The sequence below is a fragment of the Mauremys reevesii genome, linkage group 16 (genome assembly GCF_016161935.1).
Source record: "Mauremys reevesii isolate NIE-2019 linkage group 16, ASM1616193v1, whole genome shotgun sequence".
Taxonomy (NCBI): domain Eukaryota; kingdom Metazoa; phylum Chordata; order Testudines; family Geoemydidae; genus Mauremys; species Mauremys reevesii.
The window spans coordinates 1,299,986-1,320,464 of record NC_052638.1 but is presented as its reverse complement, the minus strand read 5'-3'; the positions used below and the strand labels follow the sequence as shown (position 1 = coordinate 1,320,464).

The 20,479-nt window shown below is 50.3% G+C and overlaps 1 protein-coding gene across 1 annotated transcript; it reads left to right on the top strand.

The window, feature by feature from the left end:
• Positions 1–1,771: 1,771 nt before the first annotated feature.
• On the top strand, positions 1,772–19,141 carry LOC120384667 (C-factor-like). Its single transcript, XM_039503650.1, has 6 exons — positions 1,772–2,025; positions 5,889–5,940; positions 8,080–8,267; positions 9,125–9,286; positions 13,179–13,301; positions 18,933–19,141. The coding sequence occupies exons 1-6, from the start codon at positions 1,879–1,881 to the stop codon at positions 19,044–19,046; spliced, it is 786 nt and encodes a 261-aa protein (XP_039359584.1). The 5' UTR covers positions 1,772–1,878; the 3' UTR covers positions 19,047–19,141.
• The last annotated feature ends 1,338 nt before the right edge of the window (positions 19,142–20,479 follow it).

Genomic DNA, 20,479 nt, shown 5'->3' with positions numbered 1-20,479 from the left:
CCTGGTCATTCCCGGCAGATGGTGTAAAAGGATTGAAAACCGTCCTCCTCATAGCAACTAGGAGCTGTGTGCCTCATCCCCCCCATTTCATGTCTAATGAAGATTCTGTACTGCCTGGACTCTCATAGCAGCGGGAGGCTGCCTCCCCCTCATTTTATCTCACTAAAAAGTCAGTGTTTCTTATTCCTGCATTCTTTATTACTTCATCACACAAATGGGGGGACACTGCCACGGTAGCCCAGGAGGGGTGGGGGAGGAGAGAAGCAATGGGTGGAGTTGTTGCAGGGGCACCCCCTAAAATGGCATGCAGCTCATCATTTCTGCGGGATCTCTGGGGCTCTGACCCGGAGCGGCTGTGCTCTCTGGTTCTCTAGTAGACTTGCCCCATATTCTAGGCAGCACTGACTCTATTTTTAGACAAAACATAAAGAAGGGAATGACCCAGGAGGTCATTCCCATTTTTGTCCATGCGCCCCCGGCCAACCTCAGCAAGGCCAGCCAGGAGCACCCATGACAGCATCAGACGGTACAAAAGGACTGATAACCGTCATCGCCAATTTCCAGTTGCAGACAGTACAAAAGGATTGATAACCATCATCGCCAATTTCCAATTGCAGACAGTGATATAGGGCTGGCTAGCATAATGCTAGCCTCGGTACATGGATGCACACCACCAAATTAATGTGCTTAGTGTGGCCGTGTGCACGTGACTTTATACAATCTGTTTTTAAAAAACAGTTTCTGTAAAATTGGAATAATCCCGTAGTGTAGACATACCCTCAATTATCACTTCAAAGGTTTTTTTTCTCCTGCTGACTTTAGCTCATCTCAGTTGATTGGACTCTTCCAGTTGGTATGTGTACTTCCACCTTTTCATGTTCTCTGTATGTATAAATATCTCCTGTCTGTGTGTTCCATTCTATGCATCCGAAGAAGTGAGCTGTAGCTCACGAAAGCTTATGCTGAAATAAATTTGTTAGTCTCTAAGGGCTAGTCTACACTTACCGTCCGGGTCGACGCGGTGAGTTCGACTTCTCGGAGTTCGAACTATCGCGTCTGATCTAGACGCGATAGTTCGAACTCCGGAAGCGCCGCGGTCGACTCCGGTACTCCACCACTGCAAACGGCGGTGGTGGAGTCGACGGGGGAGCCGCGGAGTTCAACCCCGCCCCGTCTGGACGGGTGAGTAGTTCAAGTTAGGGTACTTCGAATTCAGCTACGCTATTCACGTAGCTGAATTTGCGTACCCTAATTCGAACCCCCTTTTTAGTGTAGACCAGGCCTAAGGTGCCACAAGTACTCCTGTTCTTTTTACCCTAGGACAGTTTTTTGCACTGACTCTCCTTTCCAGCTCTCTGATTATTGTTTTGTTTAACAAACTTTGCTCCATTTCCCCTCCTACCCTTTCTAGATCTGTGCAAGTCCGCTGAGCTACATAGCACACTGGATCTGCAGTTTCAGGCAATCTATGCTGATGTACTCAACCGAACATACAGCTAAAGCAAGAGAGAACCCCACAAAGAAGTTAGTGATGAAAGAAAAGGCTTTGAGGTATCCTAAGATCTTAAGAGTGATAAGAAAAATAACAGGGATTTTCTGTCCCAATGACTTGCAGCTGTTCAGACAGTGAACTCGTGTTTCACCCTCATGTCCACCAACTCAGCTCTTGTTTATTCCGGATATTCATCAATGGAGTCATTTTCTCAAACATGGTATAAGCTTTTCAAACAAACATACGCCTCCAATGAAACTAACAAAAAAGGTAGGCGGGGACTCAACTGAGTGAAATCAGATCAGGGGAACTGACACAGCCCATATTTAACTGAACTTCCAAAGAGAAGGAGACAGAGAGAGACTAGAGGCAGCTGCAAAGAGACCATGGCAGGGTTTCATGTCCGTAGTGTCTTGGTGACTGGATCCAATCGGGGAATTGGCCTGGAGCTGATCAAGCGCTTTATTGGGAAACTGAACCCACCAGAAGTGATCTTTGCCACCTGCCGGGACCCAGAGGGAGTGCGAGCGCAGGTGAGAAGCAGCCTTTTTTGCTTTGCTGAACTTTGTTTTAGAAAATGTTCCCCCAAAGGGCATGGAATAAAAGCAGGTTTAGATGGCAGATCCCATTAGGATTGAGTGAGTCTGTAACATGGTTTCCCAGCTGTATGTTCCCCTCCACCCCTGAAACCTCCTGCCCTCTTAAAACAGGGAACCTTGCAAGTTTCAGTAGGAGACCTGATTTGGACTGACCCCAGTTTTACCTAACCCTAACAATACTGGGCCAGATTCTCCACTGCTCTGCGCCTTATGCAGAGTGGGTGTGAGGTGATGCCATTCTGTTAGCTCCCCCCCAACACACACACAGACATTCTGTCTGCCTCTGCCCCCAGATCACCCCCAGTCATTGCTGCTCAGACATTGCTCCTCCACTCCCCTGGACACTTATGCAACTCTACTGCTGCACCTTAACTATACGCAGCTCTAGTGCATGTTGCATCACTCGCTTGTCCCCATTATCATTATCTAGCCACAGCTAGAATGTCCCTGATATGTTACCCTGTAATGATGGCCTGGCACATTGCCCAATCAGATACCCGATTATACAGATCCATAGGACTGTTATGCCAGGGGTCCAAGGCAGACCTGGCTAATGTTCAGGCTCGGTGTGGGGAAGGATGCTGCTATTCAAGAAATGCTCAGACATCTGAATCCAAAAAAGTGCATGATTTCTGCCCAACCACCTCACCTCCTCTGAGACCCCAGCCCTCCTTCGCCAACAGTGCTGGGACCACCCGTTAACCCTTGATGTTGCTGTGGGGGAAGTGAGATTTGCCTGGTGTCCCATAATCCTTCCTATAGTGGGAGCTCTCCCTGTGATGCTTCTTCCTCTCTGGCTCCTTGCATGATAGACATTTGGGCTCGGGCTGCAACTTGAGCTCTGGGACCCTCCCACCTTGCAGGGTCCTACAGTCCAGGCTCCAGTCCAAGTATGAACATCTACACCAGAATTAAGCAGCCTGTTGGAATGGGCCAGCCAGAGGTGTTTAATTGCAGTGTAGACAAACCTTGCGAGGGTAATAAACTAAGTTCCCTCTAAGCTGGCCACAGCCCCAGAGCTGCCCCAGCGGAGAGAGGTGACCTCTCCCCTGTGCCCGGAGCTGCCACAGCGGAGAGAGCTGCGGGGAGTCCTCTCTCCCCGATGCAGCCCCAGGGCAGCCTGCACCCCAAATCCCTCATCCCTAGCCCCACCCCACTGCCCTCACCCCTGCACCCCAACCCTCTGCCTGAGCCCTGCCACCACCGCAAGCCCCTCATCCAGTGGTGAGCTGGAGCCAGTTCGCACTGGTTCGCAAAAACCAGTTGTTAAATTTAGAAGCTGGTGTAGAACCGGTTATTAAAGGGGCCGGCGGGTAGGCAAACTCCGGTCCGCGGGCCACATCCGGTCCACGGGACCCTCCTGTCCAGCCCTCCTGAGCTCCCAGCTGGGGAGGCTCCCCCAGTCCTTCCCCCACTTCCCTTCCCCCTCACAGAGCGCACACCGCGCCACCAGCGCCAGCGCTCTGGGCAGCTATGCAGCTCCTGCTGCTTTGAGCAGCATGGTAAGGGGGCCGGGCCAGGGCTGGGAGGAGGGGTTCGATAAGGGGCAGGGAGCAGTTGGAAGGGATGGGGGGGCAGTCAGGGGATGGGGAATGGGGGTGTTGGGTAGGCGTGGGAGTTCCAGGGGTCTTTCAGGGTGGTGGTGGATGAGGTTGGGGCAGTCAGGGGACAGGGACTGGGGCAAGTTGGGTAGGGGGTGGGTTCCGGCGGCTATTTAAAGGGCCGGGGCAGTAGAAGCAGGGGAGCCCTTTAAATAGCCCCCAGAGCCCTGGGCTGCTGCTGCTACCCTGGGGTGGGGGGGCATTTACCTTACAGGGTGGGCTGGGGCTGGCTCTGACTCCCTCAACCATGCCCCTTCCACCCTAGGCCCCGCACCTCCCAGGGGCCAGAGCTGGCCCCAGTGTACCAGTAAGTCACTGGACTTACTTTCACCCCTGGTCTTGGAAGGGGTTGGTCAGGGGACAAGGAGTGGGGAGGGGGGGTTGATGGGTTGCAGGTTCTGAGGGGGGGCAGTTGGGGGCAGGACGTGGGTTGGGTTGGGGTCGGATGTGGGGGAAGACAGGCAGATGTGGTTTGTACTCACCATGCGGTTCCCTACCAGGTCTGCGGTGGCACTTCGGCAGCAGGGGGCGGGGGTGTTTCACTCGTTCCAGGTGAAGGACCCGCCGCCAAAATGCCAACGAAAACCTGGAGCAAGTGAAGACCACCCCCGCCGCCAAAGTGTCGCCAAGGACCCAGTAGGGAACCAGTTATTAGGATTTTGGGAGCTCATCAGTGCCCTCATCTCCAGCCCCACCCCAGATCCCACACATGCAGCCGGAGCCCGCACCCCACACAAGCGCCCCAACCCTCTACCTCAGCCCTGAGCCCCCTCCTGCACTCCGAACCCCTTGGTCCCACCCCTGCCACACATCACCTCCATATTGGTGCACATCAAATTCATTCCGCACATGGACATAAAAAATTAGAGGGAATATTGGTACTAAATGGCTACTGCTCTCCAGCAACTGTCTTCAGGGAGGTTCCCAGTGACCCCGCCTCTCCAAATCTGCCCATGGGTTGTTGTCATGGAGGGGCAGGCCAGAAGCCAATATCTAGAGTTGGGTGAAATATGGATATTTTGGTTTGCTGGCAATTCCAAAAAAGCAGAGAAACAAAAATATTGTTATGGGTCAAACTAAAAACATTTTATACAAAAATGTTAGAAATTCGAAAAAAAAAACTATTTCAGGTCAAATAAAATGTTTACTTCGATCTGAAACAAAATGTTCTGATTCTGAGCAGTTTTAAATGGTTTGGAAGGTTTTTAAAAAAATAAAATTACAGGAAATTTCCAAACAAAAGTGTTTCAAACCAAAATATTGAAACATTTTGATTTTTTTTCAGGTTTCTCTAGAAATCACCACAAATTCGCAAGTTCTTTTGGTGTTATCAAATCTGCAACTTTTGCTCAAAGGCGTTTTGGCCAAAAATTTTCACCCAGCTGTACTGATATCCCCAACCAGTCCCCCAACCCCCATATGACACCAATGGGGCAAAAAGGGTCTCTGCGCTGCTACTTTATCACTACCTGGTGCTAAACGATGCACATTTACTACTTCACAGCAGCCCGTAGGTAGGAGATCTGGGAGGTTCCTTAGCTGTTTCTCAGGGGTCTCCACAGAGCAATTACTAAAACATGAGCTGATCCCCAGTACCTGCTCCTGGGGGCTCTGGAATAAGAGAAAAATCTGTCAACAGGAGTGAATGATGGGTATGGGGGAGCAGGTGAGTGATGGCTGGAGCAGAGTTGGGAGAACGGGGGAAAGAGGAGAACTGATGGAGAGAGGCTGAGGGGATGGGGAAAGAAGAAGAACCAGGAGTCAGGTTAGAAGAGAGGATGAATGGGGGATGAGGAGTGACGGACAAAAAAAGGGAGTGAACAACATGCAAGGTGTGTGGAAAGGAAAAGCCAGCTGAAGGACAGAATGGATGGGGAACAACATGGGGTAAAGGCCCTAAATGGGAAAAGCTGGGACTTCATATGCACCCACTCTGATTTTTTGGTTCCACGATCACCCACACTGTTCCCATGGTCTTTACTCAGAGCAGTGTTCTGGCGCTCCCAGGCATTACTAACTGCCAGCCACAGTGTCAGCTTCTGCTCTCTGTTAAGATCACATACGCTCATTGAAATGAACGGGATTGCATGTGGGTGACAGCAGAATCTGTGCCATAGGGCTGTGGGTGTTCTCGGTGCCAGGGCTCTGTCTGATGGGGTGATACACATAATGCTTTTTTTTTTTTTTTGCTTCCAGGAACTAAAAAATTTGGCTTCCAAGCACCCAAATGTTGTGATTCTGCAGCTAGGTACGTCCTCAGTGCATCTCTCCTGCCAACCAGCACGCTGCAGACACTGCAAGGCCATTAGCTGCTTTCTGATTCACAGTCTCTGCTCTATGTTCTCTATGACCCTTTCCACATCCATTCTTTTCCAGCTTCCTAGCACCTGACTAGATCATAATCACTAGTACAGCTAAACAGACCACAACTTGTTAGTGCACTGCCAGTGTCAGTGGATCATAGTTCCTCTTCGCTGAACAATGCATAAAGCACAGTTACAGAGGTTGCCTGCCTCGTCTGGTATCTGTGCCAAACACTGCACCTGGTTCTGCTCCCTTTAAATCAAAGAGGTGTTCTGTCACTGAGTCCAGCACAGGAACAGGACTGGATCATGCTCACCTTTGTGAGAACTGCAGTGAGAGAAGATGGCAAACTAAATCTCAGCCAAGCCTAGCATCTGCGAGAACAGTCTAGATTGACAATATTACAGTAGAATATGCCTGAATATTCCTTATACAACATGCCCTAAGGTGGGGTGAGGCTGTCATAGCAACAGAATTTATCTACTAATACATGACCATACAATATAAGTTGTTGAATAAGGTTACATATTATGGAATCATTCAGCAGAGATTAGGTGATTATAGTTTCCAGACCCATTCCAGTCTTAGTACAGTTTTTCCTCCTCCCTTCTAACTTTCTCAAAAATAAATCTCCCTTAGCCTGAAAATTCACCAGATTATTCTGCAGACAGAAGCGGTTTGTTGTGTTTTGTTTTTAGTCTGTTGTTCACCCTCACATGCATGCAGATTCTTCTTTATCAGAGGGGTAGCCGTATTAGTCTGGATCTGTAAAAGTAGCAAAGAGTCTTGTGGTACCTTATAGACTAACAGACATTTTGGAGCATGCTCCAAAACGTCTGTTAGTCTATAAGGTGCCACAAGACTCTTTGCTGATTCTTCTTTAGATTGTGACCCTGGTTTTAACAAATTCAGGTGAGAAAATGTCTTTGGTTTACATTGGTCTGAATTTCAAAGAGGCCATTTATAGTTTCTGAGAGCCTGATTATGAAAGGAGCTGAGCACATGCATCTATCAATGATTTCAACCAGACTTCTCAGCACCTCTGAAAACCAGGCCCAATGGTGTCTCAAGACAGGCACCCAAAATTAGTGGACACTTTTGGCCAAGATCACAAAGGAAGTCTATGGCAGAGTTGGGATCCCGATCACCTGGTTCCTAACCCAGTGTTTTAATCATAGGACATAAACTCTAAGCTCTTAAATCCATATTTAAGCACCTGAATAGACATGAACTACTGGCTTTCAGTGGCTGATCAGGCTACTAATATTCAGGTGCCAAAATACGGCTGTAGAAGCCTAACTTTAGCCATTCAAGTTTGACCATTTGTAGCATAAAACTGAAACACAAAAACACTTGGAAGTTCTCAGCTAAGGTTGTCCATGATTAACATTAATTAACTTAGAGTAAATCTGTAAATTAGCACAAAGCTAGTTCTGATAAAACAGTTTTAAATTGGCCCAAAGAGTCATTAGACACCGTTTTCACCTCTCTACTGCACAAATCACCATCGCATCTTCAAGTTATGTAGTACAATGTTAATGAGGGTAGGTGCAGCCATGAAAGCAGTCATTCCAAATTTTCCCCTTCCTTTCCAGAAGATCCTTCCCTAGCTTGCATCCAAACCCATACTTCTAAGTGTTAAGTGGCATTATGTGAGTCTAATTTTGCACTTACAATCTACTCAATAAACTCTTATTGCACTGAAGTCTCCAGTTCATTAACCTAGAGATGTTGCCAGGTCTGGACTAACTTGTTCTCAATTTAAAATGCCTAGAAATACTTTATGAACTTTTCACCTGAAACAGGAAATCCCTGACTGGATTTGTGCTCCCTGCCCTGACCTCGGGAATGGAGCACACATTCTAACAGTGATGTGGTTAAAATTGGGCTGCAGGTTGTGAGCGATCCATCAGAGTTAGGAGTGAGCCAGGTCTCTGCTCAACATTTTAACTGAATTCTCTGTCAGTTGTCTCTAGAGATGGGCTTTTAACCAGGTTACCATAACTGTGGCTGTATTTATTTCATATAGTATCAGGAATAGAACCAAACCATGCTCATAACCAGTCCTGTATTCTCTGTCCAGAAGCTACAGACTCAGCGAGCATCAAGAGCGCTGCAAAGAAAGCTGAGGCCCATCTGAGAGGAACTGGCCTAAATTTGCTGATAAATAATGCTGGCATTATGCCACCAAGCACACTTGAGTCAGCCACTCCTGAAGATATGTTAAGCGTCTATAACACAAACATTGTTGGGCCACTGTTAGTGACTCAGGTAAGAGTCCAAAATGTCATTTTGAAATGAAAAATTAAAACGTTGCATTTTTTTTTCCAGAAAGAACAATTCTGTGAAATTGCCGTGAATTTGTGAAATATTGTGATGTCACTGAATTTGCATTTTTCACTGAAAACAAGTTTTGGTCAAAAACTTTTGCTCAGCTCTGCTTGCAGGTGCCAAACCAGACCTGCTCTGAGACCTGGGGAATCTCAGGATTCCAACCTGGGGAGGTAACGGCACGAGGTGTAACACCTGATGGGGGGCACTCAGAGACCAGAGAAGGGGTCAAAGGTGCAGCTGCCCTGGTAACAACTGACATGCTCCATTCACTTTGATGGGGTGACACAGGCCTAACAAAAGAGAATTTAGTGCACCCACTTTTTATGCCATTGGTGATCCAGACATTGCAAGCCTCATCTAGATGCTTATTATTAATCAATTAGTATTATTATTACTTATACAGCATTGTAATTGGACCCGGCATTTTACAGCTGGCAACATGCAGAGCAGAATAGAATGCAGCTCTCATCCTAAAGAGTTTATAGTATGAAGACACAAACAGATTCAGGACAGACAGTGCCATTTTAGGGACATTCTAGGTGGTAGAAGAAACAGAGCAGGTGGTGGCTGAGGAGCGGCTTGAAGGCAGAGATGCTCAAGGATAGTTAATTAGGAAGCTGTTCCTAGCAAAAGAGGTGCCATGAAGGCAGGTGGGAAATGGGGAGTGGGAAGAGGAAGCAAAGGGGGGAGCCGGTTGGGGGAGCACAGGAAGTAGGACTCAGGTGCAGGCAGATTTAGGGATGAGAAGCAGGTAAGTTTTTTATCAAGGACAAAGTGACCCAGTGTCTCCCCAGGCTTTCCTGCCCTTGCTGAAGAAGGCTGCCCAGGGAAGCAACCAGAAAGGGATGAGCTGCAGCAAGGCAGCCATTGTCAACATCTCCACTGTTCTGGGATCCATTGAGAAAACTCCTGAAACGTTCGCCTTCGTGCCAGTCGTCTCCTACCGCTGCAGCAAGGTATGTCTCCCCCAGGCTAACCAGTCATGGGATAGTCACTGAATCTCATATTTCTCAGCCTGAAGATAATGAGTGAAGGTAATGACCATTCTGAAATAGTTACATCCACGATGCCCCCAAATGTAGTGTATTTAACCCCCAATAGGAAAGGTGGGTCTTTGCCCACCTCTTGTGACTGGTCCATATAACGGAATAACCTTCCCTGCAACACCCAGTGAGAGAAGAGGCAGAGGGGGACAAAGAACTCCTAAACCTTCTCCCCCTCCAGTCCCGGGACAGAGGCATGAAGAACCCCAGGCCCTGCAGCTGGAGCAGTGGTCAGATGGGGAGCAGAACTGATGTCAGGCTTGGGGGGCAGAATTAATTGCTTTACAGATGATAGACCCCCACACACTTTTTTCAGACTTCTATAAGCACTGACTGTGAGTGCATAGTTATCGATTTCACTCTGGGATGGGATGTAAAGTATTGCCCCCTTTTCCTTGGTGGCATAACAGATATTCAGGCAGATATAATCCACCATACTGGCCAGACTCCTTCTGAAGCAAGATGGTTGTGGAGCTACAAAGCTGTTGGAACCTTCATACTCTCCCTGGGAAGTTTGCTGCCTCACAAGTTCCACCACACTTGGCTCCAATGCTGCTAAGGCTCTTGATCTTACAATCTCCTATTGCCTCCACTCCACAGCTCGTAAATGCCCATGTGCATTGAGCTCTCAATAGGGATGTTCTCACCACGTGTCCAGTGGTCATCTTGATGGAATTTCTTCCTGCATGTGCACGCTGCTTCTCTCTCCAACAGCCCAAGCTTTGTTTTAAGACCAATATTTTTCAGCCACCTTATTGCTCACCTGAAGGGTCCTAAGGTGCTGAGCAAACCCTGCAAATGATTACTCTTGGGGGAATTCTGCACCAAAAAAATAAAAAGTCTATGCCAAACGTTTAAAAATTCTGAGCAAAACATTTTACAATTGTGGAAAATTCTGCATTTTATTTGTCAAAATAACACAATATAATCATTCCAGTTTCAATTATTGTTGTAATTTATTTCAAAATACTGTCAACAAGTATGTCAACAATATAGACAACAGCAATAAAGATTCCCCAGGAGTAGAGAGTTAAAGAAACCCCTATGACAACCCAGTTCCAGTTGAGGGGTGATGGAGGAGGCTGTGTGGGGCCCCCAAAGCCCAGACACTTTCACTCACTTCCTCCCAGAGCCCAGCTGTGGGGAACCCCCTCAGCCCAGACACCCCCATCCTGCTAGAGCCGGGTAGTGGGGCATCCCCTGCCCCAGACACCAGCACTCCCAAAGCCTTTACTCCCTCCAGCTTTTTTACTGGCCTGCCAGGGGACGTAGTGTGGTGCCGCCCTGACCTTCCTTGCCCTTCTCTAGAGCTGGCTGGATCTCCCAGGACCTCTCCTGTCCTCGGGACGATGAGTATCAAGCAGAGCATGCAGCCTCCAGCCCAGCCAGGCTGGGTGCTCCAACTCCTCTCCCTGTGAGCTGGACTCTGCTGCAGAGTCCAGCGGCCCCTAGTGGCGGCCAGCAGCTCTGCAGCACCAATTTTGTGAGGGAAACAGGGAATTCTGCGAAATTCTGCACCAATTCCCCCAGGAGTAAAATGATGAGCATAAGGTCCACGCAAAAGCTCAGGCGCCTGACTTAGGCACCCGGACATCCCAACACAAGTGCCTGCAGATGGCTGGAGTGTACAGCATTGTGAGCTCCTTCAAGGGTCATCTTAACTGATCAACAGGATCTGGTATTTCCACTGCTATGCTGAACATGGCTAGAATCCCATTCCTCCAAGCTCCCATGGCCACTGTGACCTCTCTCTCCCTGCTCTGACCCACCTCCCATCGAAGTGTAAGTGGGGGAATGGTCCCGCTATTGTGGGGAACTTTCCTGGCTATACACTACACCAGGGGTTCTCAGACTTTTGTACTGGTGTGACCCCTTTCACATACCAAGTCACATACCCCCTTCTACATTAAAAACACTTTTAAAATATATTTAATACCATTATAAATGCTGGCGGCAAAGCAGGGTTTGGGGTGGAGGCTGACAGCTCGTGACCTCCCATGTAATAATCTGGTGACCCCTTGAGGGGTCCCAACCCCCAGTTTGAGAACCCCTGCACTACCCCATTGGAATTCGCTAGTCAAAGGACCTGAGTCCTCGCTCTCACTCCCTTTACCCAGAGGCCCTGGCTTGAGGAGAGCCCTTCTACTCTCATCTGTGGCAGAGTCCTTGTAACCCTGACAAGACTGGGCCCAGGATTCCTGGGACTCGACCCCCAATCTGGTTGTCATACTTAGGACAGGGCTTGGGTGTTCCCCACTCCGGGGTACTCTTTGTGCTCCGGACGCTTCCCTGACCAACTGATCATCGCATATAGTTCAAAGCAAACATGATTTATTAAACAGCAAGTCATTAAAAATAAGGAGAAACTGGGAAAGGTGAAAGAAAAAGCCATCACCCCGCTCTGTGGCACAAGGGAACCCCAAACAGCTGTGGCTGGAATGTAAGGGAAGTGCACAGGCTGTTCCTCACACGTCCCAGGCCCCTGCCCAGGTCCTGGCTGTGGGTCAGACACTCACTCTGGCGATGGCCATATGCCTTCAAGTTCTAGGTGGCAGGGCCCTTCCCCCCAGCGTTGTCCAGGGCCACCCAGAGGGGGGGGGCAAGAGGGGCAATTTGCCCCAGGCCCCGAGCCCCACAGGGGCCCCCACCAGAGTTTTTTGGGGCCCCTGGAGCGGGGTCCTTCACGCGCTCTGGGGGGCCCGGAAAACTCTTGCGGGGCCGGGCGCAGGAGCTTCTTCTGCTCCCGGTCTTCACCGGCAGGGGAGTCCTTCCGCTCCGGGGCGGAAGGACCCCCCCACCGGCGAATTACCGCCGAAGACTGAGCGGGACCCGCTGCCGAACTGCAGCTTGGTCTTCGGCGGTAATTCAGCGGCGGGGGGCCCTTCCGTTCCAGGACCCGCCGCCGAAGTGCCCCGAAGACCCGCGGCAGGGACCCCCCTCCGCCGAATTACCGCCGAAGACCAGGCTGCGCTTCGTCGGCAGGTCCGGCTTCGGCGGTAATTCGGCAGCGGGGGAGGGGCCCACCGCAGGTCTTTGGGGCACTTCGGCGGCGGGTCCCGGAACGGAAGGGCCCCCCGCCACCGAAGACCCCGGGCCCCCGGAATCCTCTGGGCGGCCCTGGCGTTGTCCTCCCATGGGGGTTATGATCCCCCTCCCAGTGCAGCCTGCAATGCCTCTTGACTGGTGGGGTCTCCCTGTGCTGGACCCTATGCCCAGGAACCCCCTCACTCTGCCCTGCACCTGGCTCCAGATGGCTCCAGCCCCAGCCCCAGGTCGAGCTCCAGCTCCACTCTGCTTCCAGCGCAGCTCTGACTCCAGCTCTCCTTAGCTTGGCCCCGCTCAGGCCCAGCAGCTCCAGCTCACACAGAGGATGGGACCTCCTGCCTCGTGACTCTCTCATTGGCCTGGCTGACCTGTCAATCAGGTTGACCTGGAGCGCTGGCCTCAGTCAGTCAGTCTCAGGATCCTGATTTCTCTTCCCCTTTCTTTTGGTACTGGGAGATGGCCAACCACAAATCCCCACTGAGTGTCAGTAAAGGGCCAACAGTTCCCTTACAGAAGGCTCCTTCCTCTCTTCTTCCCTCTGCTGCGTTTCCTTTGCCCCAGGATCTTCTTCCCCGTGCCACTGCAGCACTTCTCCCCTCCCACAGTCCTGGTTGAATCTCTCAGTTTCTGGCTATTCAGGCAGTGAATGTTGATCATTCCCAGATGCAGCGTCCCCCACGTGTGAATGAGCCGGGTTTGGTGGGTTGTGCCTGGGGGGTGCTGTGGTTCTGCCTCAGCTCACCATATGCTTCCCCTCCAGGCAGCGCTGAACATGCTCACAAAGTGCCAGTCGATGGGATACAAGCAAGACGGGATCCTGTGCACTGCACTGCACCCGGGCTGGGTGAAAACTGAGCTGGGAAACTTTCAACCTAATGTGCAGGTAACTATGACTCCCAGCAGAGAAATTGTCTGGGGCAAGGTGAGGATGCACCAACATTTCCTTTTACTCAGGGATCCTTCTGCTGCCTCTGCTGTGATATGTGTGTTGGCAGGGAAAACGAACAGATACTTAATACAGCCATAATTAAATCATTTGCTCAGGAGAAAAATGGAACATTCACAGAGGATCCACCAGCCACATCATTCATGAAATAAAATTGAAGGACTTTCAGCAAAAACAGGCTTATGATGCTACACAGCAGGGTGTGGAGAAAGCCTTCTGCAGCACACACTACTGAGCCTCATCTACCCCAATGATACTTAGGAAATACAGGACCAGCGTATCTCCACCAGAGCTAAGCAACAGCATGAGGGCCAGTGCTCCCAGCTGCTGGTGTTTCTATGGCTGTAGTATGTAGGCCTGCTCTCGACAGGGTTAGACAACAGGAAGCTAAAAGGGCCAATTCCCAGTGCACGCTGGTGCGCTCACCTTTGTTAGCACTGGGGAAGCTGAACTGGTCCTAGTGCAATGGTGTATGTCCCAAAATGGGTTTGTGTAGATGCAGCCTCTGCGTCATCCTCAGTCTTGAAATCACTGTTTTCCAATATCAGATTCCATTTCTATGTAAGTCCAGAGCTCCACCCTGTCTGTCCAGACACTGGGATTTGGACAATGTTAACGATGGTGTCAAAGGGTGGCTGGCTCTTTAAGGGGAGTTAGGCTCAGCCTCACCTGTGGCAGATCAGTTACCCCCCAGCTGAGACTGATCAGCTAGGGACCAGGTGATTAGAAAAGCCAAGAGGGTCAGTTGGGGTAGAGAGCTGCCAGAAGCATGGAGACTGGTGGGAAGCCCCCAGGTCAAGGTAAATCACTGCTGGGAGCAGGGTATGACCAGGGGCGGCTCTAGGAATTTCGCCACCCCAAGCACAGCGGCACACTGCGGGGGGCGCTCTGCCAGTCGCCAGTCCCGCGGCTTCGATGGACCTCCCGGCGACAGGCAGAGCGCCCCCTATGGCATGCCGCCCCAAGCACGCGCTTGGCGCGCTGGGGTCTGGAGCCGGCCCTGGGTATGACTCTCTGGCAAGTGGCCTGTTGAATGGAAACCTTTAGGAGTTAGACAGGCCCCTACAGAAAACTCCAGGCTAGGAGGAAGGGACACTTGATTGAGCTGCACTAGTTTTATATGGAAAAGAAGATTCTTTAGGCCAGGAATTCTCAGACCCCTTCAGGCAAATGGGATCCAAACCGGTTTCAGATGGTCACAACCACCTTCCTTGCTAGAATCATAGAATATCAGGGTTGGAAGGAACCTCAGGAGGTCATCTAGTCCAACCCCCTGCTCAAAGCAGGACCAATCCCCAACTAAATCATCCCAGCCAGAGCTTTGTCAAGCCAGGCCTTAAAAACCTCTAAGAATGGAGATTCCACCACCTCCCTAGGTAACCCATTCCAGCACTTCACTACCCTCCTAGTGAAAAAGTTTTTCCCTAATATCCAACCTAAACCTCCCCCACTGCAACTTGAGACCATTACTCCTTGTTCTGTCATCTTCTACCACTGAGAACAGTCTAGATCCATCCTCTCTGGAACCCCCTTTCAGGTAGTTGAAAGCAGCTATCAAATCCCCCCTCATTCTTCTCTTCTGCAGACTAAACAATCCCAGTTCCCTCAGCCTCTCCTCATAAGTCATGTGCTCTAGCCCCCTAATCATTTTTGTTGCTCTCCACTTTCCAATTTTTTCACATTATTCTTGTAGTGTGGGGCCCAAAACTGGACACAGTGCTCCAGATGAGGCCTCACCAATGCCGAATAGAGGGGAATGATCACATCCCTCGATCTGCTGGCAATGCCCCTACTTATACAGCCCAAAATGCTGTTAGCCTTCTTGGCAACAAGGGCACACTGTGGACTCATATCCAGCTTCTCGTCCACTGTAACACCTAGGTCCTTTTCTGCAGAACTGCTGCCTAGCCGCTCAGTCCCTAGTCTGTAGCAGTGCATGGGATTCTTCCATCCTAAGTGCAGGACTCTGCACTTGTCCTTGTTGAACCTCATCAGGTTTCTTTTGGCTCAATCCTCTAATTTGTCTAGGTCTCTATCCCTACCCTATCCCTACCCTACTTATCCCATCCCTACCCTCCAGCATATCTACCACTCCTCCCAGTTTAGTGTCATGTGCAAACTTGCAGTCCACGCCATCCTCCAGATCATTAATAAAGATATTGAACAAAACCGGCCCCAGCACCGACCCTTGGGGCACTCCACTTGATACATGCTGCCAACTAGATATGGAGCCATTGATCACTACCCATTGAGCCCAATGATCTAGCCAGCTTTCTATCCACCTTACAGTCCATTCATCCAGCCCATATTTCTTTAACTTGCTGGTAAGAATACTGTGGGAGACCCTACCAAAAGCTTTGCTAAAGTCAAGGAATAACACATCCATTGCTTTTCCCTCATCCACAGAGCCAGTTATCTCCTCATAGAAGGCAATTAGGTTAGTCAGGCATGAATTGCCCTTGGTGAATCCATGCTGACTGTTCTGATCACGTTCCTCTCCTCTAAGTGAATCAGAATTGATTCCTTGAGGACTTGCTCAATGATTTTTCCAGGGACTGAGGTGAGGCTGACTGTCCTGTAGTTCCCCGGATCCTCCTCCTTCCCTTTTTTAAAGATGGGCACTACATTAGCCTTTTTCCAGTCATCCGGGACCTCCCCCGATCGCCATGAGTTTTCTAAGATAATGGCCAATGGCTCTGCAATCACATCTGCCAACTCCTTTAACACCCTCAGATGCAGTGCATCCAGCCCCATGGACTTTTGCTCGTCCAGCTTTTCTAAATAGTCCTGAACCACTTCTTTCTCCACAGAGGGCTGGTCACCACCTCCCCATGCTGTGCTGCCCAGTGCAGCAGTCTGGGAGCTGACCTTGTTTGTGAAGACAGAGGCAAAAAAAGCATTGAGTACATTAGCTTTTTCCACATCCTCTGTCACTAGTTTGCCTCCCTCATTCAGTAAAGGGCCCACACTTTCCTTGACTTTCTTCTTGTTGCTAACATACCTGAAGAAACTCTTCTTGTTACTCTTAACATCTCTTGCTAGCTGCAACTGCAAGTGTGATTTGGCCTTCCTGATTTCACTCCTGCATGACTGAGCAATATTTTTATACTCCTTGCTGGTCATTTGTCTAATCTTCCACTTCTTGTAAGCTTCTTTTTTGTGTTTAAGATCAGCAAGGATTTCACTGTTAAGTCAAGCTGGTCTCCTGCTGTATTTACTATTCCTTCTACACATCGGGATGGTTTGTTCCTGCAACCTCAATAAGGATTCTTTAAAATACAGCCAGCTCTTCTGGAATCCTTTCCCCCTCATGTTATTCTCCCAGAGGATCCTGTCCATCAGTTCCCTGAGGGAGTCAAATTCTGCTTTTCTGAAGTCCAGGGTCCGTATTCTGCTGCTCTCCTTTCTTCCTTGTGTCAGGATCCTGAACTCAACCATTTCACAGTCACTGCCTCCCAGGTTCCCATCCACTTTTGCTTCCCCTACTAATCTTCCCTGTTTGGGAGCAGCAGGTCAAGAAGAGCTCTGCCCCTAGTTGGTTCCTCCAGCACTTGGACCAGGAAATTGTCCCCTACACTTTCCAAAAACTTCTTGGATTGTCTGTGCACCGCTGTATTGCTCTCCCAGCAGATATCGGGGTAGTTGAAGTCCCCCATGAGAACCAGGGCCTGTGATCTAGTAACTTCAGTTAGTTGCCAGAAGAAAGCCTCGTCCACCTCATCCCCCTGGTCTGGTGGTCTATAGCAGACTCCCACCATGACATTACCCTTGTTGTTCACACTTCTAAACTTAATCCAGAGACTCTCAGGTTTTTCTGCAGTTTCATACTGGAGCTCTGAGCAGTCGTACTGCTCTCTTATATACAATGCAACGCTCCCACCTTTTCTGCCCTGCCTGTCCTTCCTAAACAATTTATATCCATCCATGACAGTGCTGCAGTCATGTGAGTTATCCCACCAAGTTTCTGTTATTCCAGTCACATCATAATTCTTTGACTGTGCCAGGACTTTCAGGTCTCCCTGCTTGTTTCCCAGTCATCTTGCATTTGCATATAGGCACTTAAGATAACTTGCTGATTGTCCTGCTTTCTCAGTCTGAGACAGGAGTCCTCCCTTCTTGCACTCTCCTGCTCGTGCTTCCTCCTGGTATCCCACTTCCGCACTTACCTCAGGGCTTTGGTCTCCTTCCCTCGTGAACCTCCTTTAAAGCCCTCCTCACTAGGTTAGCAGCCTGCTTGCAAAGATGCTCTTCCCTCTCTTCGTTAGGTGGAGCCCGTCTCTGCCTAGCACTCTCTCTTCTTGGAACACCATCCCATGGTCAAAGAATCCAAAGACTTCTCTCCGACACCATCTGCGTAGCCATTCGTTGTCTTCCACAATTCAGTGATCTCTACCTGGGCCTTTTCCTTCCACGGGGAGGATGGACAAGAACACCACTTGCACCTCAAACTCCTTTATCCTTCTTCCCAGAGCCACATAGTCTGCAGTGATCCGCTCAAGGTCATTCTTGGCAGTATCATTGGTGCGCACGTGGAGAAGCAGGAAGGGGTAGCGATCCGAGGGCTTGATGAGTCTCAGCAATCTCTCCGTCACGTCGTGAATCCTAGCTCCAAGCAAGCAGCACACTTCTCGGTTTTCCAGTTGGGACAGCAGATAGATGACTCAGTCCCCCTTAGCAGGGAGTCCCCGACCACCACCACTTTGGAGTGGTGGTCGTGGAACCCCCATCCTTAGGACAGTGCATCTCATGCCTTCCAATCGGTGGAGTCTCCTTCTGCTCCCTTCCCTCAGATGTATCATCTAGTCCACTCTCCGCATTAGTACCTGTGGAGAGAACATGAAAATGATTACTCACCTGTATCTGCATTGCTGGTACATGGATGCTCCTCTTTCTTCTTCTGGAAGTCACGTGCTGCCAATTTTCTTCACCATCCTTCTGTCCCCGCTGAACAACCTGCTATGATTTTTGAGAATGTTGTGCCCGTAGAAGCATATTCTGACATCTGTCCAGGAAATCTTCATTTTCTTTTATGCAACGCAGGGTTGATACTTGTTTCTCCAGACCTTGAACCTTCTCTTCCAATATGAGGACCAGCTTGCACTTTGTACAGACAGAGTTGCTTCTGTCCTGGGGAAGAAAGACAAACGTGGCACATCCTGTGCAGGTCACAACAGCTGATCGCTCACCATCCATATTACCTTCCTTCTAAGCACTTCTGCAGCTGTTGCAGTAACTACTCACGGAGAAGCCTGCAAGATGAAAGTCTCATTGGGCTGTCCCCAGGCGAACTCCCTCTGTTAGCCTCTCCACTGTTTGCCGCTCAACTGCTTCACAACTGGCTGCCTTTTTATAGCAATCAGACCCACCTGGAATAAAGCACTCCCAATTCACACTTTTCAAACAATCAATGGCCAGATAGAAATCCAGGGTATCTGGCCATCTTTCTGTTGGAACACGGGGGTCACCATATGGAAGAGGTTGAGAACCCCCAGCCAACCCTGGATACTTAGTGCTTGGAGAGGAAAGTGCAGCTGTATTCCATCTCACGCTCTGGTGTGAATGTTGCAGGCAGACCTGACGGTGGACGAGAGTGTGAGTGGGCTCATGAAGGTGATTTGTGACCTTTCTGAGAAACATCATGGTATCCTGGTGAGCTGGGAAGGAAATACCCTGCCCTGGTGAGAACCCTGCATGGAGGTGTGAAAGAATCAAGCGGCAGCATCTGCTGAGCACTCTGGCACCTTTCTGTGCATCTGTCATGAATATGGATGAATAAAAATCACTCCCTTGTGTTGAGTCTCTCCTCAGTGGTGCCGTGGGGCAGGATACAGCAATGGGACACAAATCAAGGAACAGAAATACTTTAAAAGAGCAAATTCTTCACTTAGCACCAGCAGTGCAGAGGGCCCCACCTCAGCAGGGCCAGCTTTAGGAAGTGCGGGGCCCAATTCGAACATTTTCGGTGGGGCCCCGGCAGGGATGACTAAAAAAAAAAAAGTTTAAAAAAAGCATTTCATTTCTTAGCAACCGGTTCCCTATGAAAAGTTCTGATTTAAGGGATGTGCCACAGTATGTATTCTTTGTAGCGATAGGGTTACCATACATCCGTATTTTCCCGGGAGGGAAAATCGCCAGATGGCGATTTAAGAACCAAAAAGCCTGACATGTCTGGGAAAATACAGATGTATGTTAACCTGACCTAAAGTTCTTTTTTAAAAAGATGGGCCTGAACTAGAAATAAGCTCCGTTTCACATGTGTGGGTCCCCACCAATCCCTGGGGGTGTGCTAGGGTGACCAGATGTCCCGATTTTATAGGGAGAGTCCCAATTTGGGGTCTTTTTCTTATATAGGAGCCTATTACCCTCCACCCTCGTCCCAATTTTTCAAACTTGCTGTCTGGTCACCCTAGGGTGTGCACATGTGTGGGTCCCAGCTGCTCCCTGCCCCCCTCATTGAAGCAGGTGTGCAGGGTTACTGCCCTGGGAACTACAGGGCACCAGTGGACATGGGGCTGGCTGGAGGCAGGGCAGGGGGTGCGGGGCTGGCTGGAGACGGGCTATGGGGTGGCTGGCTTCAGACAGGGCCGCAGGGGGGTGCGGCAGGGGTGGGCTGGAGACAGGGCAGGGGGGTGCAGCAGGGGCTGGCTGTGGGCAGAGGGTGCGGGGCTGGCTGGAGATGGGCTGGCTGCAGGCAGGGGGTGCAGGGCTGGCTGCAGACAGGGGCTAGCTGCCGGAAGGGGGTGCGGGGCTGGTGTGGGCAGGGGGTGCGGGTACAGGGGGCACAGGCCACTCTGTGCTGTAAGTGCCCCCTCCTCCTCCCTCCCCCACTGGGGTAGCAGCAGCAGCAGCCTGGCGCTCAGGGGCTATTTAAAGGCCCGGGGCTCCCCTGCTTCTACTGCCCCGGTCCTTTAAATAGCCACAGGAGCCCTGGGGAAGCGGCTGGGCTCCAGGAACTATTTAAAGGACCGGGGCGGCAGAGGCAGCTGGAGCCCCCCCCGCTACTCCAGGGCTCTGGGGGCTATTTAAAGGGCCCGGGGCTCCCCTGCTTCTATCGCCTCAGTCCTTTAAATAGCCGAGGGAGCCCTGGGGAAGTGGTGGGGCTCCAGCGGCTACTT

Excerpts from the sequence above, each read along its gene's own strand:
- LOC120384667 (XM_039503650.1), top strand. The coding sequence starts at position 1,879 with ATGGCAGGGTTTCATGTCCGTAGTGTCTTGGTGACTGGATCCAATCGG. Across the intron at positions 2,026-5,888 it reads CAGAGGGAGTGCGAGCGCAG|GAACTAAAAAATTTGGCTTC; the intron begins GTGAGAAGCAGC and ends TTTTGCTTCCAG. Across the intron at positions 5,941-8,079 it reads TGTTGTGATTCTGCAGCTAG|AAGCTACAGACTCAGCGAGC; the intron begins GTACGTCCTCAG and ends TTCTCTGTCCAG.